This window comes from Heloderma suspectum, chromosome 4 (assembly GCF_057233095.1).
Source record: "Heloderma suspectum isolate Gila_16-S chromosome 4, 16-S_ref, whole genome shotgun sequence".
Taxonomy (NCBI): domain Eukaryota; kingdom Metazoa; phylum Chordata; class Lepidosauria; order Squamata; family Helodermatidae; genus Heloderma; species Heloderma suspectum.
The window spans coordinates 37,654,571-37,679,971 of NC_139461.1; the positions used below are offsets into that span (position 1 = coordinate 37,654,571).

The 25,401-nt window shown below is 43.7% G+C and overlaps 2 protein-coding genes across 2 annotated transcripts in view; one reads left to right on the forward strand and one right to left on the reverse strand.

Annotated features, from left to right (window-relative positions):
* Nucleotides 1-25,401, reverse strand: part of DCSTAMP (dendrocyte expressed seven transmembrane protein) — a 105,356-nt gene that overhangs the window by 24,756 nt on the left and 55,199 nt on the right. The window lies entirely within an intron of this gene.
* Nucleotides 1-25,401, forward strand: part of DPYS (dihydropyrimidinase) — a 73,786-nt gene that overhangs the window by 17,381 nt on the left and 31,004 nt on the right. The window contains exons 3-7 of the mRNA XM_084848959.1: nucleotides 1,751-1,930; nucleotides 5,201-5,390; nucleotides 14,171-14,327; nucleotides 18,820-18,961; nucleotides 21,182-21,324. Coding sequence (XP_084705085.1) covers nucleotides 1,751-1,930; nucleotides 5,201-5,390; nucleotides 14,171-14,327; nucleotides 18,820-18,961; nucleotides 21,182-21,324 — 812 coding nt within the window. The remainder of the gene's footprint in view (nucleotides 1-1,750; nucleotides 1,931-5,200; nucleotides 5,391-14,170; nucleotides 14,328-18,819; nucleotides 18,962-21,181; nucleotides 21,325-25,401) is intronic.

Genomic DNA, 25,401 nt, shown 5'->3' on the forward strand with positions numbered 1-25,401 from the left:
CAGCACTTTTTTATTAGCAGGGACGTGATGACATCTGCCCACTTGGCTCAGAATTCCCTGTTTCCTCTGAGCTTAGCTGTGATCCTCACAGTAGCTGGGGGTGGAAATGGATTTTCCCAGCAACAGTATATTGTTGCAAGCTATCCCTGGTGTAGCGCAAAGTATTGTGGGGTGGCTTGGTCTTGAATGGGCAATTCAGACCCATTAGCTCTACAAAAGACCTGTTCCTGGTGAGGTGAAAACTGCTAGAACTGATTTGTTGATAGGGAACAACACAGCTGCCTTCAGTTTTGGATTCTCCTTGGGCTATGGGGACTGTCATGATGAGCACGAGCACTTCAAAATGTATCACTACGCCACTGGGAAGGTCTTGGGAAGTTCTGCCAGTCTGCCAGTCAACTAAAAATGTCTGTATAGTACATCAAAAGCATGACATACAATAATTAAGCTAATCAGTTAGAAAGATTCAGTGCAAAAGAAATTACAAGAATTATGTTGAATCAAATGTTTACAGCAGATTATTGTGTTGGAAAAAAGTCATAATTATTTAGCTTTTGGCTCAGTTGCTTACCAACATAGGATAGTGTTTTCACTAACGTATATATAAAATAAAGTAACAGTGATTTTCAAACTTTTAGCAAAGCCTTTCCATTTTAATTTGTCTGCTGAGAAACCCCAGAATATTGCAGAGGATTATGGGAAATGTTCTAAGGCGCACACTCAGATCGTGTCGGGGGGAGGGGCGTGCACTGGTCAGGTTAATTGGGCTTCACTATAACTATGTATGGAAGATTCTGTTTCCAGTTTGGGTCTGTTTTGTATGTGTTCATTCATAAATCCGTTCTGTCACATTTCTGCACCAACCCGTGATTTTAAAAGCAAAAAATTTGCATTATTTTTTAACATATTTTTTCACAAAGTGCATATTTTTGTACACATTTTATGCTAAAATAGCATTTTTATATGCATTTGATCCTCAAATATGCATTTTTGTATCCATCTTAACATTAACAAATATGCATTTTGTAGGTATTTTGAACTGAGACTGCGTTGCAAAATTTGGAGAAGTGCAAAAAGTGAAGGATAACTGCTCTCAGATCTGTGTATTTGTGCAGGAAGTGTGAATCACATCAGTTTACTTAAAAATGTGGATCAAACAAATCCTTAGGAATCCCTAGTTATAGTTTGAACTGAGAGTGTGATCTAGAACACATCCAACTCTATCCTGCAGGTGACCATTGCAAGCTAAGTCTTTCGGGAAAACTTTCTTGCCAGAACTGATCTTCACATTGGGAAACCCCTGATAAATTTCCAAGGAATTTTAGGGTTCTCTAAAACACACTTTGGAAACAACCTATCTTTATATGGAAATGCTTAATAATTATCTTGGTATCCCTAGAGCAGATCTTCTTTCTACAAAAAATGTTGCAGACATTAAAGTATCTTTAATTTATTACATTTTTATATCTAACTAAATAGATTTAAATGTATCGGTAGCTAGAACAGGATTACATAACAATCTGTGTGCATTTGTTTTTTAAAAGAAGCATGTTGTTGCTATGAGAATCTGGAAAATTTTGATTGAACAGATCTGATTATAGGAATCATGGTGATATAGGAACAATTGTTGTGTTTAAATATATATCAACATACGTTGCATTTCTTTTAATTTTCAGCACTAAGCACAGAATCAGGAGAGGATTTGGGTTAAATAAATTAAATACATTTAATATTTTTGTTGCGTGTTTAGGTCAAAGAAGACATGAAAATTCTTGCCCAGGAAAAAGGGGTCAATTCCTTTAAGATGTTTATGGCATATAAAGATCTCTATATGGTTGGCGATCATGAATTACTCTTGGCTTTTTCTCAGTGCAAACACATTGGTGCAATTGCTCAAGTTCATGCAGAGAATGGAGATTTGATTGCAGAGGTAATTTTCTGACTTCAAAATGTCATGTGAACCTCACATACACTCCCCAAATAGATTGCAATAAATACTGTTATTTATTTATTTTTAAAAGGAAGAACCCTATTCAGATGTTAAACCCCCCCCCCCCCACTTAGAGAAAAGATATGGAGGCGTGATGGAGACTGGAAATTTTGGCCAGAATGTCACCATTCCCCACGAACTCCACCCCTCCCTACCTTTACATATCCGGTAAAGATCTGAAGGTTAGCCCCACACACCTTAAATATTAATTAATTAATTAATTAATTACATTTCTATACTGCCCAATACCCAAAGCTCTCTGGGCTGTTCACAACAATTAAAACCATAAAACACAACATGATACAATATAAAAGTTTAAAACTACAGTATAAAATAAAAGTAAAAACCAAAATAAAACCTAGCAGCGACACAGAGATTTAAAATACAGATTGAAAACAACAGAAACTGAAAGATTAAAATGCCTGAGAAAATAAGATCTCTGCCTGACATTGGAAAGAGCACAATGTAGGCGCCAGGCGAGCCTCTCTGGGAAGGTCATTCTACAACCAAGTTCCACAGCAGAAAAGGCCCTCTTCTTAGTAGCAACCCACCTCACTTCCTTTGGCGGCGCTCCTGGAGAAGGACAGTTGTGGAAGATCTTACTGCTCCTCCATGTTGCTGCTCCTCCATGTGATTAGGAGGCCTATGTGACTGGGGCTCCCAGTCACATAGAGGAGCCTACTTGCATACCACTAAATGTGCGTTGATTCCCCTTCACACCTCCGGTGGATGTGCATTTGGAAGGGAAGTAGCTAGTGGAAGATGGCTACATAGGACCAGCATAAGGGGCCGTACTCCCACTTCCACATGTTAGGCCTACATCTTCAGGATTTCTTCTGCATAGGGCTTACATTAATGATCCAGTTGGCTGGCTCAGAAGTAGAAGTTCGATCATCATAAATAATGTATGCTAAGGGATCTAATCAATACTCCCTTAGCGATACCGTTCCTTGGGCCTTAAAAGAAATTAACTTAATTCAGCAGGCAGGATCAGATGTGATTAGTTGCCACTGGTTGTGAACCTGCTGCTGCCCTTCAGGAGTGTTCTAGATGGCCTATGGCTGGTGTCTGGGATGGTGGGCAAGCCTGCTCTCACTCCCGTCCCTCCGCCTCAGCTGCCAGTAACACCAGGGTGCCAGCACAGGATGAACCCTAGGCGCCCATTTCATAGATCTCTGGTATTCCACAGTCCTTTCCCCCTGCAATTAGCAGCTTAGGGGAGGCAATTTAAATCAGGTAAGTGGTAGGGGAGAAAGGTTACCCTCCACTACTCAAATTATAGGGGGCTATCTTTTGTGATGCCCCCCCAACTGCTGTTTCAGAAAGCTACAGAAGGCATAATTTGTCCCCCTTACCTTTGTTCAAGGGCCTCCTCCATGTTACACAATGCAGATTTTTCTGCCATGTCTCTCTGTGGTTATATGCCTGGCTGAGCTGTATGTCTGGCTGGTCTCCAGCTCTGCATTGCTTTGTTTAATCAAGCTAGGGTGGCTACTTATGAATCACCTAAAAGATGACAAACATGGGCACTATTTGCATAAAATTGCATATGCTGGTTTTTATAGATGCAACTTTAGAAATGAATTTTCCTATTTAAATAGAAGTACAGTACATCACACAGTATAGTGCGGAAGACTGCGACCAGGTGACCTGTGTGCCTTGTCTGCTGTCTAGGTGTTGTTGATGGGCAACTTCAAGCTCCAGCTGTTCCTTATGATGGCTCTTTATCTTTAAACCAGACCTGGACTGGGCAGCCCTTCAAACAGAGGATGCCTTCAAAATAGAAGACAGTCCTCTGGCAGCCCTTCAAATAGAGGACTGTCCTCTGTAAAACAGGGGACATGGCCACCCTAAGTCAGGCTGTCTATCCAGTTCAACCCATGATCAATGTATGAATTGCAGGGAGGGGGCAATAGTTGCCTGGTCAATGGTGGGGGCAATAAACTTTTGTGATTTCTCCCACCCCCAGAAGGCTAAGGGAGGCCATGATTTTGATAAAATTAGAAGTAGTTGGGATTGGTCTTGCGGATTTCATTGAAGGCCCTCTTACCTTTCCCCCATAATTCGAGCACTTTCCCCCATGCCAAGGCCCCAGTCCAACTTGCCCACCCCCAGCTGGTGTCTCATCTTTTGCGCTGCACAGGTGGTATATGAATCCACCATTAGCACCAATAGTGACTGTTCACCATTAGGACAAGTTCTGTCATGTTCCCTAAATAGGTTAATTTACACCCCACCCCACACACACACACAAGCATGTCAACTAAGCACAGAACAATGTCAGTTGTGCCCTTTTTTCCAAATAAGCACATGTAACCATTGTTTACCTTCAAAGTGGTGATTCATTTTCTGATCTCCTTTGCTTAAAGCCAGTAAAATCCAAGCTACAGTTTCGAGGGGCCAAAGCTTAGTGGCAGAGCACCTGCTGTGCATGGAGAAGGTCCCAGGTTCAATCCACAGCATCTCCCAGTAGGATTAGAGAAGAATCCTGCCTGAAACCCTGGAGAGCCTCTTCCAGTCAGTGTTGACAATACTGGGCTATATGGACAAAGGCTCTGACACAGTATAAAACAGCTTCCAATGCTCCTATGTACACTTGATGTTATATATGTGGTTTGCCCCTTGATTGCAGGATTTTTCTTTCAGAAATAACAGAGCTGATCCGCTGAGCTGGACCCTAACATGGGGTATAGGAAAGATTTAGGCCTTTACTCTTCATTGCAGTCCAGATCACACCTGCAATTTGCATTGTTGGGGATGGACAGACCTCCCATTGAAGCAAATGGGAACTCATTTCCCCATACAAATTGAAGGTGCAGGTGGCCCAATCTGGATCAAGAGTGCAACAGGGTTCAAAGGGCTAATGCCCTTCTACTTCCTACACTAGGGGCCTGTGCTGGCTATTTCTGAAAGAAAAATCTTGCACTCAGGGGCAAACCACATGATTAATACCACATGTACCTTATCTAAGTATAGTGATTTGCTGGATTCTAAACATCACAATACAACTAGTTTCCTTGCTGTGAGATATGGAACGAATCTTGTGTCTAACAAGATTTGTTGCATATTCCACGGCAAGCAAATTAGTTGTATTGCGATGCTTGGAACCAGGATTTCGAATTACTTTGTTAGCTGGACCACAGTTGCTGAGAAGTCGTTAACACTGCTGTTGGTAACACTGACTTGTGTCTCGCTTTGGCTGGCCTGCAGGGTGCAAAGAAGATATTAGCTCTGGGAATAACTGGTCCAGAGGGACACGAATTATCTCGCCCCGAAGAAGTGGAAGCGGAAGCTACGCTGAGAGCAATCACCATAGCAAACTCAGTGAACTGCCCTCTTTATGTAGTTCATGTGATGAGCAAGTCTGCAGCCAAGCTGATAGCGGATGCACGGAGGGAAGGTATGTTTCTTGCTGGACATGTTTGAAGAGTCTAAGGAGGTGCTCTGGAAGCAGGATTCCCAGGTCTCAGGGTCTGACCTTTCTTTCCTTGGTGTCGGGGACGCAGCTCAACCCTAAAGGGAAAAGCTTGGTAGGTTGGGCCTGTACAGGAATTAGTCTGCCTTTCCCTTTACGAATTGCAGGAGAGGAAGGAAAGTACCCTTTCTGTGTGCCCAGAGAGCAACCATTTGCTATCCAAGTGCAGGAGTGCCTGGTGCTACGTGATATGCACGCACCGCATGACATATTCAAGGGAGCAGTTCCACATGGAGGGAGGACCGGCAAGGGAAAATAGAGGGAGTAGTTTTAAGGAAACAGGAGAACTTCAGTCAGCAGAGTGACTGGTGTAAAATCCATCTTACTTTTTTTTTTAGTAACAACTAGGAAGCTGCCTTATACCAGGTAAGACTGTTTGCCTATCTAGCCTATTATTGTACACTGGCAGTGACTTTCTGAGATCTTGGGCACAGGACTTTTCCATCGCCTGCTACTTGGGGTGCTTCCAGACAAAGCTTTTATTACACTATGGGGAATTTTATGGGGGTTCCAGATGTTGCCGTCTTCCTCTCATAAACCTCCCGTGTTTTCCCACTGCTTCTCCTGTCTTTTTTCTCACTGGAGAATCTGTTTTAAAAAAGACTGAATAGCTACATGGTGTCTTCTGGCTGTTAGCGCTAGGACTAGGGATAATGGAGAAATCCATAATAGGTTCAAATGAGTTCAGATTTCATAGAATCATAGAACAGTAGGGTTGGAAGGGGCCTACAAGGCCATCCAGTCCAACCCCCTGCTCAGTGCAGGAATCCAAGTCAATTTCCCTGAAGCAGACCTGCAGATTCCGCAGTGGGCTGGCTTTTTCCAAGTTGTGTGGATTCTGTGGTCTTGCAGACCAGTTTTTTACGCAGCTCCACAGTTTTTGCACAAGTGTACATTTGCAAACAGGAATGACACTCTCGTACATCCCTAAAATAAAAACCAATTCTGTCAATGAGAGGATGACAGAACGGAAGATCCCTGACAATATCTTATCTGATATTGATAAGAAGATCTTATCTGAGATAAGATAAGAAGATAGCCTGTATACAATGTTATGCTTTTTGCTGCACTTTTATTCGTAGTCTAATGGATATTTTGCCTGAAATTTCAGAATTCAGTATGTGGCCAACAGTTGCTCAGTCAATAGTTATAAAATCAGTGTTCTAGATTTTAGTTTTTAATTAAAAAAAAGCTTTAAAGTTTACTGAAAACTGCAATCCCAGAGACTGAAAACACCCCCTATTGGCAGACAGAATTATGGCATCACCATTCAGCTCTTCACACTACGGTTGAAAAAAATCCTCTAGCAGCAGCATGCTAGAGCTGCCCAGGTACAGATGCAGCAGTAAGTCGACATATGCAGGAGCATGTTACATGCATATGTACACAGGAGCACAGCCTGCATATGTGGAGCAGTAATTGAGAACAGTGCCTAAGCATGAGCATCACCACCATCAGCCTGTTTCCACATACTTAACATGAATCAGCAATTTTTTAGTGCAAATGGCACCTCCCTTTTCAGGGAAAAAGAAAATGCTACCTAAATTCAAGCACTGCCCCCAAGTTTGTCTGCTTGGTATTTCTTTTGGGATCTAACTTAAGTACCCTAAGATGTTTCCATATGAGGCTTTTATTGAACCATCACCCTGCCCCATTCATGGACTTTTATGGGGGGTCCAAATGACGTCATCTTCTGCTTATGTTTTCCCACTGCTGCTTCCATTTTTTGTTACCCTGAAAAAATTGTTAAGGAGCAAAAGACGGAATACCTGCACACTGTCTTCTGAATTGTACCGCTAGCAGCCCTCAGTATGAAAACACTGAAGGATTTCTCCTGTCTACAGCAGGATTGAGGTAGCCTGTAAAAGGCTAAGCTAAAGGAACAATTCCTGATTCTGTAATGACTATGCAAATGTGGGACTTCTATTAAAATACAAGAGTTAAGAGAAACTCCCCATTTTCTGTACCATGTTACACTGCTTTTGCCCACAAGATGTCACTGTTGACAGTACTGTAGATCCCACACTGTATGCTGTCCTTTGCCTTTGTAAAATCACTGAATCAAGTGGTTTCAGAATTAAATGTAAGAAACTGCAAAATCAGCCAAAATATGTAGGCCAAAGCGAAAATAAATAAATAAATCTCGAGGCAATCTAAAAGTTTCCGAAAGGAAGGGGTAGAATGTTTGCATTGCATCATGTAGTCTCAGTGATACGCTCTGTACAGAAGTCGCCGGCTAAAATAAATGGTATATATCCTTTTTTCACATTATATGTACATGATATGTTGGACCACAAGTCCCATCATTCCCAGTCAGCTTGACGGTTGGGGGTCATCAGAGTTGTAGTCCAACACAGCTGGAGGGCAGCAGGTTGGGGGTGGGTGCTATAGATGGTGAAAAAGCAAGCAGCCATTCACCCCTGCTTTTACAACATATACATGTAGAAGATGGGAGGAGATGGCATCTAGAGTGCAACTCTTTATACCTGCTGATGTATGTGCTAACACAAGTGTTTAGGAAGGACAGAGGTGTAAAAAACATAACCAGCTGTCACCTGATCAGAGAACTCTGGCAGATAAATGTTACATTGTTGACGAATGTTAAATTAATTTTGATATTTATATTTTTTTAGTTTAATTTTACTAATGTTGATGTGATATGTACTGTTTGCTCCTTTGAGTCTGATTATTTTTCTAGAATGGAAAAACAGGCGAGAAATAAATGAATTTGGGGGTTTCAGACCCAAAGGCCAGAACCAGTATATCTGCAAAGTGCACTTACACAGCACATTTTCAAAAGTTGGTGCAGTAAAAGCTAGGGTATATCAGATGTGGCAAGAGGGATTATTATTATTATTAATAATAATAATTAGAATTAGAATTTCTTAGTCACTTTTCTCTTAAGAAGACTCAAGGTGACTTACAACAAAATTATTAAAACATACAAGATATAAAATAGTTAAAAACGATTTCCACTAAAAATACCAAAACATAACAAAACATCAGTACAGATCATAACCAAAACAACCGATGCATAAAAAGCACATCTCAAATGCCTGGGAATAGAGGAAAGTTTTGACCTGCTGCCGAAAAGATGACAATGTTGGTACCAAGCGGGCCTCACTGGGGAAAGTGTTCCACCGAGAGGTGGGGATGGGTGCCTCCACTGAAAAGGCCCTCTAATAGCAGACATTAAAACATTCCCAGGACATGGAAACTTGAACCTAAGCCCTAAACCTATGCATAGTATGCCTAGAAAATAGATAGTCCTGTCAGAACACTTCACCATTCTTTCTTTTGGCATTTAGAACCTAAATGTTAAGTAGCAGAACTGCCTTTCTTGTCTTACTTGCATAGTGAGTAGGCCAATGAGATAGTTCTGCTATTTAGCAGTTAGGCTCTAAATGCCAAAAGAAAGATCAATAACGCATCTAGTTTAGTTCTATGGCTTTAAAATTGGGCCTTGTTTTCTCAACCTACTATCTGCTCTGGGTGCATATTGAGGTCAATAAGTATTACCACTTGCCAAATAGGCTGGCCAAGTGGTTGTTTGATCACTGTGCCACATAACCAAGTCAGAGATCATGGTTTCCACATTGGTTCAAGCAGGGCTGGCCCAAGACGTTTTGCTGCCTGAGATGATGGATACAATCCATCCCACATAGAGATGTTGGCCAGAGAAATAGCTGAACCTTACTTAACAATGGTGATGGTGCAGCTTCCTCCACCACACCTGAGGGCAGCAAGCTAACTTGGAGGGTGCAGTACAGGCTGCGCAGCACCCACAGTTCTTTCCTCCAATACCTCACTGCTGCCCCACTGTATCTGTTGCCTGAGGCAGCTGCTTCACTCTGCCTAATGGTAGGGCCGGCCCTGGGTTCAAGCCATGATACCTCTCTTTGTTTGTTTTTTCAAAAACTAGCCAGAGAGTCATCACATTCTAAACCTACAGTACACTCACTGTCTTAAATCCAGGCTATTTCTGTTTAACTGGGTTGCAGAGCAGGCTGTTAGTTACAGATAAGCAAGCCCCATTATACTAGATATACCAGTGATTAAGTATGAACATTGCTATCTTCTTTCTTGTCTCAGGGGTGATCTTTAAATTAATAATGACATAGACATTTCTTTATCTCTGTTCTGAGAGATCCCAAGGCATCTGGTTATGTGACGTAACTCGGCAGAAAAATTTAAAGCCGTGCAAGCGCTATTACAAAAAAAAAGTATTTTCTGATGAAACACAGACATTGAAGGACTGACTGAAGCCTTAAATTCACCTTGATGCATCTGTGCCCATTTAATGTTCACTGAGAGATTGGGGGGCAAACAACACACCTTTTGTTGAGAGTGTAACTTTAAAAGTTTTCAGAGCATCCTGGAACGATAATGCTTTTCTATATTAACAGTGCAATCCTAAGCATGGTTAGTTAAAAGTAAGTTCCATTGAATTAAAGGGGGCTACTCCCTACGTTTAGGATTGCAACCGAAAAGTGCTGACCCCTTAGGTATGGTTGCAGTAGATTACTTTGGAATGAAATGAGTTAAGGTGTTTTTTTTAATGCCTTTCATTGGCCATCTTCAAGGGCTCCACTGGGGTTGGAGACAAATAACTGATTTTAAGAGTGTTGAAGGCTGAACAATAAAGTCCTGTGGTGTACACACTCATCCTACTATCGTCTCCGCTCATAGGTATTGTGTGGTCTTGATAGTGTTTCAAAAACCTGTTTGACTAGAGGTGGTAGAGTGGGACAAAAGAAATGTGCTTGCTTCATTTAAGTGCATTTCTATCCCTCCTTTCAGCGTAAAACTCAAGGTGGTATACATAGGGTTCCCAGGTAGTCTCCCATCAGCAACATAGCAGTATGATGTGCCCTCCAACTGAATTTGCACTGTGCACCATGACTAGGATGCCCTGTCGCATCTCCTCTTCAGCTCTCTCTAAAAAGTTTTGTGTGCCTCTGTCTCAGTGGGTTGGGGGTCCGTTCACCAGTGGAACAGACACTGCTGGCAGAATGCATTTCCCCTCCTCACTGTAGCCCTCCATGTACCAAATCTGCTCCCGAGGGTTGGGGAGCCCTCTGGAGCAGATCTATGGGGTGGAGGGGGGAGAAAAGGAAGGGGACAACATCCCATTGCATGAGCAGAAGTCAGCTCACATTTATTTATTTATTTAAAACACTTCTTGGACGCCTTTCAGGGCAAAAGTCCTTCTAAGGTGGCTTACGGCAATAAAATACATACAAACAGTTAAAATATTAAAAAGCCATAAAAAATAAAAACAATAAAACCAGCAATAACGACAGCAACAACAGCAGTCATATAAGGAGTAGGCCATGGTAAAGTAATATGTTTTCAGGGCCTTCTTAAAAGCCTGCAGTGTTGGACCATAGCAGACCTCCAAAGGCAACTTGTTCCAAAGGTGTGGGGCCACTGCAGAGAAGGCCTTCACCCATGTTATCACCCACCTCTCATAGGTGGAGAAATGAGAAGGGCCTCTCTTTCTGATCTTAAAGTGCAGGCAGGCTGGTATGGGTGAAGGCGGTCCTTCAAGTAACTTGCTCCCAAACTGTTTAAGGCTCTAAAGGTCAAAAACAGCACTTTGAATTGGGCTTGGAAACACGCCAGTAACCAGTGCAGCTGGCGCAGTATAGCACATAATGCTGGATGGCGCCCAGAGTGAAACTGCTGTATCAAAACACATAGCACTCAAGGGATTTTAACAGGTAAAGCTTATATCGCCTTTGTGTTAAATTGCCTCCTAATATAAATCTAAAAACTTCCCAGAGCTCTGATCAATTTCAATGCTAAGAGTTATCCTTAGGTGTTGTCTGGGCTGACTTCCAGTTTCTGCAGGTTTTGCTATTGTCCTCAGAGTTATAAAGTTCCCCACCAAGTGCGGCCAGTCCCCAGATGTTGTGCACACACAAACATTCCTACATCACAAACTAGGCTTCAACTGCAATCCTGAAACACATTTTCTAAGGAGTAAGTGCCATTGAATCCAGTGGACTTACTTCCATTATTTACATGCTTAGGAGGAAGCAGCATGTCAGATTATTCTCTCTTGAGAGCTGCTGTGTTTGCTGGTTATGGTTGTTTTATCATACCTGCCAGGATTGTTGTGGGCATCGCACCTAGGAAATGTAGCTGCATATGTACTGCCCTGTTGGCCTGCTAGAAGCGTTTGCTCTGGCCATTGGCAGTCTTGAATTTCCCAGTTTGGGAGAAGAAGCCATGCCCTTCTTACATAACGTTAGGAGGTGAGAGACAGGGCCAGCCCTACTATTCCGTAGAGTGAGGAAGTCATCTCAGATGGGAGATGCTGGGTGATGTGGATGGGTCAGCAGCGGCAGCCCCCTGGCTGTTCCCCTCCATCGGAGGAGAGAGCTGTGTGTTCCAGGCAATCTGCCCTGCATCTCCAAAGCTACTTGCTGCCTGTAGGTGGAAGGAAAGGAGTGACATCTTGTCCTATGCCTCAGGTAGCAAAATGACTTGGGCTGGCCCTGGTGAGCGAAGCTAAGACAGGGAGAAGTGGGGTGGGGGGCCAGGGAATAGCATGGGAGAAAGACCATTGATTACAACTTATGCCACAATAAACCACATAATCTCTTAGGGGCTACAATACTCATTGCCATTTTGCTGATATAGAGTATTAACGTGGTTGCATTTCTGCCATTTCTTCGTTATTATATTTGAGATGCAAAGGACATTAAGGAACTTTTGAAACTCTCGGGTCAGAATGAGATGAAAATGTAATGCAGCCTTCATCTTGAATGAAACAGATTATCTATATCCATTTCAATCTGGCTTCAGGCCTGGTTTTGGAACGGAAACTACCTTGGTCGCCCTGTGGGATGACCTGTACTGGGAGAGGGACAGGGGGAGTGCGACCCTGTTGATTCTCCTGAACCTCTCAGCGGCTTTCGATACCATCAACCATGGTATCCTTCTGGATAGGTTGTCTGGGTTGGGAGTTGGAGGCACCGCATTGCAGTGGTTCCGCTCCTACTTGGATGGCCGACTCCAGAAGGTGGTGCTGGGGGATTATTGCTCTGTGCCATGGCAATTGTGCCATGGGGTTCCACAGGGCTCTATTTTATCCCCTGTGCTGTTTAACATCTACATGAAACCGCTGGGGGAGGTTATCCGGAGGTGTGGGCTGAGGTGCCATCAATATGCGGATGACACCGAGCTCTACCTCTCTTTCTCATCAAACCCAGGTGAGGCAGTGGCTGTTCTGAATCAGGGCCTGGGCACGGTAATGGACTGGATGAGGGCGAATAAACTGAAACTCAATCCAGACAAGACGGATGTACTGTTAGTGGGTGGTTTGTCTGCCCGGCTAAGTGATATTCAACCTGTTCTGGAGGGGGTTGCACTCCCCCTAAAGGATCAGGTTCGTAGTTTGGGGATGCTCTTGGATCCAGAACTGTCACTTGAGGCACAGGTGAACTCAGTGGCACAGAGCACTTTTTATCAGCTTAGGCTGGTATACCAACTACGCCCTGATCTGGACAGAGATAGCCTAGCTACAGTTATCCATGCTCTGATAATTTTTCGTCTGGATTACTGCAATGCGTTATACGTGGGGCTGCCTTTGAAAACGGTCTGAAAACTTCAGCTGGTCCAAAACAGGGCAGCAAGATTGTTAACAGGGACTGGCCAGCGAGCTCATATTACGCCAGTACTTTTCCAGCTGCACTGGCTGCCAGTCCATTTCCGGGCCCGATTCAAAGTGTTGGTATTAACATTCAAAGCCCTTAACAGCTTGGGTCCAGGTTATCTGAAGGATCGCCTCCTCCCATATGTGCCTGCCTGGACCTTAAGGTCATCCTCAGCGGCCCTTCTCTGTGAGCCCCTGCCAAAGGAAGCGAGGTGGGCGGCTACTAGGAGGAGGGCCTTTTCTGCTGTGGCACCCCGGCTGTGGAATGAGCTCCCTAGTGAGGTTCGCCTGGCACCTACATTGCATTCTTTCCGGCACCAGGTGAAGACCTTTTTATTTTCCCAGGAATTTTAGCATTTTAGCTCTTTAGACTTTTAGCTTTGCTGTTTTAAATCTGTATTTTAAATCCCTGCACTGATGCTAGGTTTTATTCCGGTTTTATTCTGGTTGTATTGTTTGCTGTGGTTTTAATGTTTTATATATTTTGTATTGTTTCATTGTGCGCTCTTTGGTTTTAATTTTTGTGAATTGCCCAGAGAGCTTCGGCTATTGGGCGGTATAGAAAATCAATCAATCAATCTTCTCTGTGTTCTCTGGGCCTTGATCTTCGGAAGCTCCTTGTTTCTAGGTTCCCTGTGTCTGTATGGGGTGGTTCGCACATACGTTTACATAATTTGATTTCTTAAAGAAGATTAATCTACAGTTAATTTGCTTTGTTCTTCGCCTTGACTTTGGGGCAGGTCCGAGTGGGGAATATTGGGGCAGGTCACAGTGACGTAACTTTGGCAACCACTTGTCCAGTTGTTTTTAATTCTGTCAAGCTGTGTCCAGAAGGTGGTGCAGGGGGATTACAGTTTGACTCCACAGCCATTTAAGTTAGACATGACTAACTTATGTCCCATTCATTTCAGTGGGTTTAACTCTACATATGACTAAGTCTGGATCCAACCCACTTCATAGTAGCCAGCTATGTATTATAATAGCACTGCAAGCCAGCACTGCTAGTACATTGTTCCTCTTAACATATATATTCTTCCCTCAGGGAGAGTTGTGTATGGGGAACCTATAGCTGCTGGTCTTGGCACAGATGGCACTCACTACTGGCATAAGGAATGGCCCCATGCTGCGGCACATGTTATGGGCCCTCCACTGAGGCCAGATCCTGCCACTCCAGACTACCTCATGGACCTTCTAGCCAAGTAAGCAAGCTCAAAACCCATGCAAAGCCTTTGTTTATGGCTGGGATTTATTTATTTTTTACTCTGTCCTGCTGGGGGTTTTTAAATGCTGTTGTGTATTTTAAAGCTTTATTTGATCTTTAATGTTATAATCTATTATTCTTGAAATATATTTCTTTTAACATGAGCTGCTTTGGGAAATTAGTTTGAAAAGTAGGGTGCATGTAACCAAGAACCTTTCTGCATGAGGCTTTTATTGTGCACTCAAGATTGCTCACTCATGGTAGTTTGCAGGCCCTTTACACAACTCTTCTGTGCTTTGCACGCATTATAGTGTTTTCTTTATGAGGAAAAGCTGGTATTTTTCTCAATGGTGCTATACCACTCGCCATCCTGTGATACCACAGTGCCAACTAGTGGTTGTACAATGAAACATATAGAAAGTCAGAGAAAGAAACCCCCAGGAAAAAAGCACATGTAAAGGAGCCGGTCGTAATCTCACAAAGAATCGGGAAGCAGAAGCCTCGGTAAAGGTGCGGATAAAAGCCTTATGTAGAAATGCCCTTAAATAAACGATGCATGAAATAAAGCTAGCAGGCACATGATAGCCAGCTGGTGAAGTCTGCAGTGTGGATATAGAGAATAGTTTACCACGTGGCGGCTGCTTATAAGCTCTTTACTGCAGGTTTACAGTCAATGACATGAGCCAATCATTTGTAGAGTGAGTCATGCTAAGAGAACTTTGCCACATCTTCCACTGCTATGCTTCCAGTTGGATATGGGAACCTGGTAAAGTTCACTACTTGTCGTTGTTTGGATATAGTGTCCAACCAATGATCTGGTTGGACACTATACTCCGCCAGCTCCCTGTTTGACTATATGCATCCCATGGTATGTTTACAAGTGACAACTATGTGGTAAAAGGTTGGTTTGTTTCTTAAGATTTTTATCTCTTCTTTGACTATCAAGTTCCCAAAGTGGTTTACAACATTTTAAAATAGAATTTTAAACTTTGTCTTCCCAGTTCCATAGGAAGCTGCCTTATATCAAGTCTGACCATTGGCCCAACTAATTCCGCATTGGCTTGAATACAGACTTAGGGAGCAATCCTATGGCCACTAGCCAACGTCTAGAGGGACATAGGATTTTTTGGTTCCTGGGAACAGAGGTCGGAGCCAGGGCTCCAAACATGGTTCCCAGAAACTGAGCTCCCCACCACCTTGTTGCCAGCACAGTTCTCCCTGCGCCAGCTATGTGTCCATGCTTGGAAAGGGCAAGCAGAGACAGGGAAAAGGGGAGGGAAGGAGACCACAGAAGCCGCTTTATGCAGGTTCCCGTGCTCCACATGACCTCCTTTCCTCTCCCTCCCCAAAGCCTTAGCTATACAGCTGAAATTGGCCGTCTAGCTAAAAATGCAAGGCAGCCAAAGCACGGAGGCAGGGATTGCCTCCGTGCTACAGCTGCCCTGCATTGGATACTCGGCAGCCTCTGACTTTGGAGGCTGCCAACTACCTCCATAAGATTGCACCCTTAGTCATATTTAGAGTAGACCCACTGAAATCAATGGGCTTTATGTTAGTCATGACTAATTTAAGTCCTCTTGATTTCAAAGGGTCTAGTCTAAGTATGACTAAAATCTGTATCTGACCCAATGGGGCTGATCACACAGTCTATTAACCCACACTCAGTTGTTGAGTGTGGGTTGAACCATGGGTTGTTTGTTGAACCGTGGATTAGGGCATGCTGTGAGAACTCAGGACTCAGTGAGTCTATACTCACTGGCAGTGGCTCTCCACTGAGCTATAGGAGGCCTTCCCAGGCCTACCTGGAGAAGTTGGGATTAAACTTGGAACTTTTTCCATGCAAAGTGTGTGCTTTCTGCCACTGAGCTATAGTCGCTCCCAACTCTCAGGCTATGGTGCTGCTGTAGGCCATTCCTTCTCACACACACGGCAACCCACCATGGCTTATTTAAGCCACAGTCGGTTGTGGTGCGAGCAGGCGGCCATTTTGCATATTGAACTCCTGGCAGAGGGTTGCCATAGTTCGTTGTGTCATCGGAACCCGGGCGGCAGAGGTTGTATGAGGGTTAAAATAACACTACAACAGACCATGGGTTATTTGACAGTTGTTTAATCCTCAAACAACCACTGCTGCTGGTTTCAGATGACACAACAAGCCACAGCTGGGGCTTGAATAGGTAACTTGGTGCCCATGGGCACCTGAGCTCATCGTGGCTTAAAACAGTGGGCTGCGGTGATTGTGTGAACCAGGTCACTATTTTGTAACCTATCCTTCCTCCACCTTTTAGACCTTGGGAACTGATGGTTACTGCAGTAAGAATGTTTGACACAGTGGAAATTTAAACCTGGCTGTTTGAACTGTCATCTGGTATGTGGGGCCTAAATGGTTCTGCAAAACAACAAAAGGCACAGAACATTCCTTAACAAAGATCATGCATCCAAAAACAAAGCTAAGGAGAGAGAGAAAATGAACACTGCATAGGATCTTTAATTACAGAATCTAACAGTAACATAAAACACACATACTGCCCCCCCCCCCAAGTCTGGTTCTCTGAAATCTATAACAAAATAAGCCAAATGTGTTTCAATGTGGAAGTTTTTATCAGTGGCCTCATTATTTCAAACCAAATCTGTGGAAAAAATTAAAAAACTATTTCAAGTTAGCAGTACCAAAATAAAAAAACCCAAGGGATTGGATCCAATGTCAGTCATCCGCTAGTGCAATGGAAACCGCTAGCAGAACAGATTTCCCTTCCCCCTTGCAGCCCCCCAGTGCCCCTCCCAAATCTGCTCCAAATGGTTGAGGGACCCTCTGGGGCAGATTTGGGGCACATGAGCGGGGAGGGCAGGACAGGGAAGTCCCACTGCAGAAGCAGAAGTCTGCTCATGCAATATTGGATCCAACCCCGTAAATGTATTTAAAAATGCACACCCCAAAGCCCTGACTCTTATATGCAAAACTTCAAAAGGGGGAGAACTAAACAATTCCCTTCAGGCACCTTTTTCTAAATGACCGTCCTAAATAAACTGACTATTTTCAGAGATCACTAGTTTGGATTATACTTCACATACACATACTTCAATTGCCAGACTACAAAGTTATCTCAAAATTTACTGATTATTCCTCAATATGGTCACTGGGGAAAAAACTTTCCAAGAACAATTACCATAGTTTACATTACCGCAAAGTCTCTTTTCTCCTACCTCATAGGTTGAGTCAAAGGCACTGGTAAGTAACTACATTTACCCTGAAACTGTCGGTGGGGTTATATCAAGGCCTTGTTACTGTCTTTCTTATCACAGCCATAAACTGTGAATTTCATTAGTTTAATTAACCACTTCTGTCCCCAAAAGCAAGTGCAGCCAAACAAAAGTGCACCCATACTACAAAATAGCATAATATAAAACACAATGGCTTAAAACACAAACAGCAAATTGTCGAACGGGCAAAAGCTGCTCCAAACTTGCACAAAGTCTAGATGCTGCTGCACCATAAAACAGAATGCTGGACTAGATGGACCCTTGATCTGATCCAGCATGGCTCTTAAAATCCCTACTCCGCCTCCCTCCCTTTCCTCCAGCATTTTGTAACCTATTAAAGAAAAATACGTGCCAAAGCTGTGCCTCCCAAAATAGCTGCATGCCCCCAAACCATCCCCTAATGGTCCCCAAATGGTCAACAAACTCGGTCTGCTGCTCCCAGGGCAACAGGAGCCTAAGAAGCCTTTATTTCTGGCCTTCACTGGCTGCCTGTATACTGCCTGTATCTGTACAATGTGAGACAGCTTTTGCCAGCCATCAACCAACCAACCGCTGTCTTGCTGCAATAATCCAAGAATTGGTATATTGAACTGTTTAGGAGCAAATTGGGCCATGTAGAAATTAGAAATTCATACAGTATTTTCCTAAGTGAAGGAAGTTGCCATCTGAGGGTTGAGTCCAGATTTATGCTGGAACAACTCCATTGATGGAAGTAGGAAGGACTCGCATGAGCTGTGGTGTGTGTGGAGATCCCCCCAAAATCAGGTGGAGGGCCCTTCCGTGAGTGGCGCCCTTCTTCTCATGGAAGGGCCCTTCCTCTTAGGAAGGCAGATCCTGGATCCAACCCTGAGAATGTAATCTTTCAAATACTTGTACCCAGAGTTAACTTTTGATATTGGTATCATTCTCTTGAAATAAAAGTGATTGCATGCTCTTAGTGGTGGAGAACAGCAATCAATGCATCCAGTGTTACCATGAAGAACATCAGACATTTATTGAAAATGTACTTGATTTCCGTGTGGTGCCATGCATTCTTTGTCCCCTTGCTAACCTACATCAGAGTTCTATTCTTTGCTTTTCAGATTTCTTCTTCAACACTTGCAATAATTAAAAAATGAAGCAAGATTACTATAAACAGGTTGTATTATTCTGGGAAATAATAGAATAGGCATGGAGCAGATAAAATAACCTGACCAATTCTCACTAGGAATGTTTTGTTTCCTTTTTAGTGGTGACTTGACTGTGACTGGGACGGATAACTGCACTTTTGATATCTGCCAGAAGGCTTTGGGGAAGGATGATTTCACAAAGATACCAAATGGGGTGAATGGTGTGGAGGACAGGATGTCAGTTATATGGGAAAAAGGAGTGGTGAGTGGGATTTCTTTCATTCTCGTACATAATGACAACAGTAGCAGTAACAAGTTGGCCTTTTGCCTAAGATGCCTGTAAACTCTCAGATATCCCTTGCTGTCTTAGCTCAGCCTTTTCCAACCTGGCACCCTCAAGATGTGTTGGGAGTACAACTCCCATCATGCCCAGCCAGCATGGGAATGGCTGGGAATGGTGAGAGTTGCAGTCCCAACACATACAGAGCCTTCTCTGCCATGCCCCCTCTTTAATGAGCTTCCGTCGTGCATTAAAAACGTGATTGTTCAAGCAGGCATTTGGGGTGGGTTAGGGTATTTTAGAAAATGTTTTTACTGTAGAATTTTATTGTTTTAAACTGTTTTATTGTATGTTGTACATCGCCCAGAGTGGCTGGGTGACCAGCCAGATGGGCGATTAATAAATTCAATAATAATAATAATAATAATAATAATACAGAGGGTGCCAGGTTGAGAAGGCCGCCCTAGCTTCTAGGACATAAACTAGCTATTTCCAAAGATGTGAATTGTGAAGTGATGTGACCAACTTCTCTCCTGGAAAAGAAACGTCTGGCCACTATGGCGCATGCCCTGATAACCTCCTGACCTGACTACTGTAACATGTTCTGTATGGGGTTGCCTTGAAGGTTGTTTGGAAGCTGCTGGTTCCGATTGCAACAGAATAATTTCTGCCATTGGCCATGAGGATCATATAACACCAATCTTATGTGAATTCCACTGGTTAAACAGTTTGGTTTGGGGCTAGATTCAAGGTGCTTGTGCTTACCTCCAAGCCCTTTATTGACTCTGCCCTGGATATATAAGAGAGCATGTCCTCACATTCGTGCTCGCCTGCTCCTTAAGATCTAGCACAGATACTCTGGATTTGGATAATCAGTGTGGGAAACAATGCAGCACTGGTTGTTTCCCAAGCCCCCGTGCCCAGTCACACAATCGGGATTACCCTTATTACCAGTGACACATCATGAGTTGCTGCGTTGTCCAAACCTGGCATGCGGCATCAGCATAGTGTATTTTCACCCACCCTACAACCCACGGCTTGCAGTATGGGTTGCAGGGTGGGTGAAAAAGTACTATGCCCGCGCCGCACGCTGGGTTCGGATGACATGGCAACCCACAACTGACACTGTGTTGTTTCCCCCACCAAAGAACCCATAATCTTCTGTCAGCACTAAACTTGATATGACAAGGTTCATGAAATTTGAAATTGCATGAATTATTTGTAAAAAAAAGAAGAAGAAATAATTAGGGCATGGGGGCTCCAATCTGGTGTGGGACCCTGGTAGAAGATGGGAGGGTTTAACCCTTTCTCCCACTGTGGTCCCAGTCTTGATTGGGGTCCCGCACCTGCTATTTGCATTGGGAGAAGAACTATTTATGCCGATGAAAGCATTCCTCTGAATGCACGTAGCAGATGCGGGGGACTCTGGTTAAAGCGCCTTTCCCCCACATCAGGATCTCAACCCAGGATTGAGCACCTGTGCCTGCTATTTACTTTTAAAAACCATTCACACTATTTGCATGAAAGGCATCATGTCATGTTTAGCCATTAGTGCCACCATGGAGAAGGCTTTCATTCCCTAAATTATGGAACCAAGTGCCTATTGAGGTCCACCAGCTTCAGGACCTCAGCCCTTTTAAATAGGCTTCAAAGACCTGTTTGTTCAGATAAGCCTTTTATGTTTAATGTGCCTGTTTGGTTTCGATGGTTGCTGCATTTGTTCTCTTCCATTCCCTTCCAATAGGTTTCTTGATGTTTTAATTGTATTTTCATTTTATTTTTTGTTCTCCCCTTCAAAATGGTTATAGTGTAAGGCAGGCTATTATTTTTCTGAATAAACCATGCATAACTGAGTAGACACCAACTTCATTTATTATCCTTTTCACTCTGATGGTAGCTACTTTCCCCTGAGCAAATGGGACCAAATTCCACAAATGAATTAGTATTTTAAAGGAGCAAGACTAGAAACCTGGGACTGTTCTTCGGTGCTTTATTTGCATTCTTCAGTACATTGTTGGAAGTTGAAATTTTTGGTGTTGAAACGTCCTGTCCAGCAGATTTCTAGGCTGTTGTTGTTGTTTTGCTTTTGCTTTTGTGTGTCTGTGTGTGGTTGCCAATAGGAAGTGGATTTGCTCACAATGAAGGTGTGTACTTTCCCTTCCTTATTAATATGTGTTTTTGGTTTTCTGTACTGTTTTGCAGCATAGCGGCAAAATGGATGAAAATAGGTTTGTGGCAGTTACCAGCACAAATGCAGCTAAAATCTTTAACCTGTACCCAAAGAAGGGAAGGATAGCTGTGGGCTCTGATGCTGACATTGTTGTTTGGGACCCAAAAGCTACAAGGTATGGCTTGAGTGATCAAATCCCATCTGTCCATCCTGTCTCTGGGCAAAGCAATAGGAATGTATTTTTTAGTCATAAATCCTGATGCTGGGATGACATTCCATTTGAATTATTCACAGGATATTTGGTGCTAGCTACAGCATATCTATGCAAAGGGTTTTGTCTAGTCAGAAGATTTTTTAAAAATCTATCTGGACTCCTGACCATATAGGAAAACAACTATGCTTGTACTTTTACACTAATTGCTGTTCTCCTGAAGATGGTAAGTGATTAAAAATAATCTCCAGGCAATTGCATTTATGGACTAGCTTATGCCCACGTTGTGGTGCCTAAAAATATCTAAATGATGCACCAAGGACTATCACATACTTTGCTGAAAATACATCAGGCAAATCAGACATGCTGTAGCCATATGTAAAAGGTCCCAGGTTCAGTCTCTGGCATCTTCAATTAGGGCTGGGAAAGACTCCTGTCTGAAACCCTGAAGAAACTCTGCCCATTCAGTGTAGACAATATGGATCTAGATCAGGAGTGGGGAACCGCTTACCCAGCTCAAGGGGATTCCCCTCTGACTCAGCAGTTTCTTCTCCTGGATATCACCAGATGTTTTTATCTACAACTCCCATCAACCCTGATTTTTGGCTGGGGCAGATGGGATTTGTAGTTAAAACATCTGGAGGGATCCAGGTTGGGGAAGGCAGGCTTAGATAGACTTTAGGTCTGATCTGGCAGGGCTCTTCTAATGGTTGCAAGAGGCTCTAAAGCTTCGAGACTGGTTCACATATGCATGTACTTCACCCGCTTCCTCTGTACTTTATTTCTGTATATAACACACCTTATAATTTCTTCAGAGCTAAAAAGGCCTTTATTTTATTAATGCAGAGAGAGAAAAATTGACAACAAAAGACAGCAGCTGTAGCAATTCCTACATCGAACCACTTCCAACTGCCAGTATGCTTGGGCATGTTTCACACTTTCATGTATGCCCCTTGATCATTGTGTATCAGATAAATGGAGGCTGGATGTGTGCACTACTCCTATTAAAAGGCATTCTGTTTGAGTATGTGAGAATATACAGACCTTCTATCTGTGATGTTAGATTTCTGAGGAGGCTCATTCTCACATGCAAGTTCTCACTTTATGTTGCAGGCATCAGGCGATGAACATAGATATGTAGACCAGCCCATAGTTAGAGAAGTCTAAATACATGAGCAAGCAGATGCATATGAAGTCATTTTAAATTTCTCTCTGTGGCACCTGCCTCCACTGCAAGCCATTCATTTGCACTAATGCACCATGCGGATAGAAGTCTTGCCACCATGCCTCTGCAAAACAAGATTCTGGGGGATTCACAATGGATGGTGTAAAGGCAGAAGGCTTCTCTGTGTGGTGGGTCGCTGCAGAGGAACAGGTTTCTGTGTAGCTGCCATGGGGAGCAATTTGAAGGAGTCAAGTGGTAGCTTTTTATGTGCTGCCTTAAGCTCCACCAGGGAGATTTCCTTTCACATGAATGTATTACTGTTGTTGTTGTTGTTGTTGTTATTTATAAAACCATCAGTTTGCAAGACTGTTTACAGAGTAACAAGTGAGGCAGTATGGTGGTGTGGGTGGCATGTCATACTAGGATTGGGCAGACCCTAATCCCCACATGGCCACGGGAGCTCATGGGTGACTTGGGCTAGTGACTCTCCCTCAGCCTAATCCATCTCACAGGGCTGTTGTGAAGACCGAGGGGGATGGGGAAGACCATGTTCACCACCCTGAGCTCCTTAGAGGAAGGGTGGAATATATTTTGTTTTATTTCTTTATGTATTTATTTATTCATCTTTTTAGGCTTCCTTGAAGGGTAAAACCCTCTCAAGGATTAAAATAAAACATACGAAAGTATACAAATAGGCAATAAATATACAATAAAACAGTAGACAACACTATAAAACAACACCAATAAAACCTGCAGCCTACAGATTATAGGAAGGCCAGCGAAAACAAGTGGGTCTTCAGAGCCTTCCTGAAGACCTCCTGAGAAGGGGCCTGACAAATCCTTCATGGAAGCTGATTCCTGAAGTGCAGGGCCACAACTGAAAAGGCCCTCTCCCTTGTACTCGCCAGCCTAACCACCCCTGGCTGTGGGACAGAGTCAGGCCTGTACTCCCACCTGCACTCCAGCTCATGAACCTGGAAGCAAAACAACTCTTAAGGAAGGATGGAGCAGCTTATGCACGATAGTATTTCATTTATTTATTTACTACATTTCTATATTGCCCAATGGATGAAATGCTCTGGGTGGTTCACAAATGTTAAAACCATAAAATACAAAAATAAGATAAAATATAGTATAAAGTGTTTAAAACTGTAGCCTAAAACCAAAGTAAAAGCCAGCAGCAGTGTAAAGATCTAAAAATACAAGAACACATTTTAAAACATCAAAAACTGAAGGACTAAAATGCCTGGGAGAATAAAAAGGTATTCAGCTGGCACTGAAAAGACCACAAGGCAGGTGCCAGGTGAGCCTCCCTAGGTAAGGTGTTCTACAACTGGGGTGCCACGACTGAACATGCCATCTTCTTAGTAGCCACCCACCTCATCTGATTTGGTGGGGACGCCTGGAGGGCCTCTGATAATGATCTTGGGAGTCTGGGCAGATACGTAGTATGCACCTAGGGGTGGCAGAACGGCCTGCGCCCCGCGGATCCCCCCCGGGATGAGACTTACCTGGGGCAGATCTTCCGGGAGGCGGCGGCTGCGGTGGCGGTGGCCGGTCTTCCGACCGGCTGCTGCCGCCGCCATTTCCAGTGTTAAAAAAAAAAAAAGAAAAGACGTGATAGGCTACGTGAAGATTTACGTAGCCTATCATGGCTAGGTTAAAAACAAACAAACAAAAAACAACGTGATAGGCTACGTAAATCTTTACATAGCCTATCACGTCTGATTTAAAAAAAAAAACAACGCACGTAAGCAAATGGTGGCAGCTTCATTTGCATTCCTCATTTTGGCCCATCTTAGTCTACATAAATATTTACGTAGACTAAGACGGCGAAAATAAAGGGAACGCAAATAGCGTAGCGGACGCTATTTGTGTTCCCCCTTATTTTCTCCGTCTTAGTCTACGTAAATATTTACGTAGACTAAAAAAGGTAAAGGTGTCCCCAACCAGTCGTGTCCGACTCTAGGGTGTGGTGCTTATCTCCATTTCTAAGCCGAAGAGCCAACGCTGTCCGAAGACGCTTCCGTGGTCATGTGGCTGGCATGACTGAACACCGAGGTGCACGGAACGCTGTTACCTTTGCTGCCGAAGCGGTACCTATTTATCTACTTGCAATTTCTTGCTTTCGAACTGCTAGGTTGGCAGGAGCTGGGACTGAAGACGGGAGCTCACTCCGTCACGCAGCACTCAGGTCTCGAACTGCTGTCCTGCCGACCGTCCGGTCTGCAGTTCAGCGTCTTAACCACTAAGCCACTGCGGCCCCCTAAGACGGGCCAAAATAAGGAACGCAAATGGCGGTGGCTGTAGCCGCCGCCATTTGCGTACGCGCGTTGTTTTTTTTTTAAGTCAGACGTGATAGGCTACGTAAAGATTTACGTAGCCTATCACGGCTGACTACAGGGACGCAAACGGCGGTGGCTACGGCCGCCGCCATTTGCGTCCCTGCTAGCCAGCGGCCGGATGTCCGGCTGCTGGCGGAGCCGGCTGGCGGCTCCATGGAATTCCCGCGGAGCCGGCCGGCGAGGATTCCAGGGGGAGGGATGGAGCGCCTCCCTGCCCCAGCGGAACCCGGCAGAGCCAGGCAAGGCCAATTTCGTACATCCCTATTGCACCACAGTGAGACATTATCATTACTGTTGCCATTTATTTGGCTTGTGGTGCACTTTCCAAAAAGGCTGGCCTTCACTGCATGACATTATGACTGCAGGGATGCATTTCTCCTCCTGGGATTGTTAGTCATTGAAGAAGGCATTTTTTGTCTTAATTTCAAACATAAAGTCTATACTCCGAGGGGGGGGGGGGAATGCATCTGTTGGCTTCAACTCTGATCCTGCATCCACTGTGTTTATCCATTACCTCTGAAATGAGTAAGA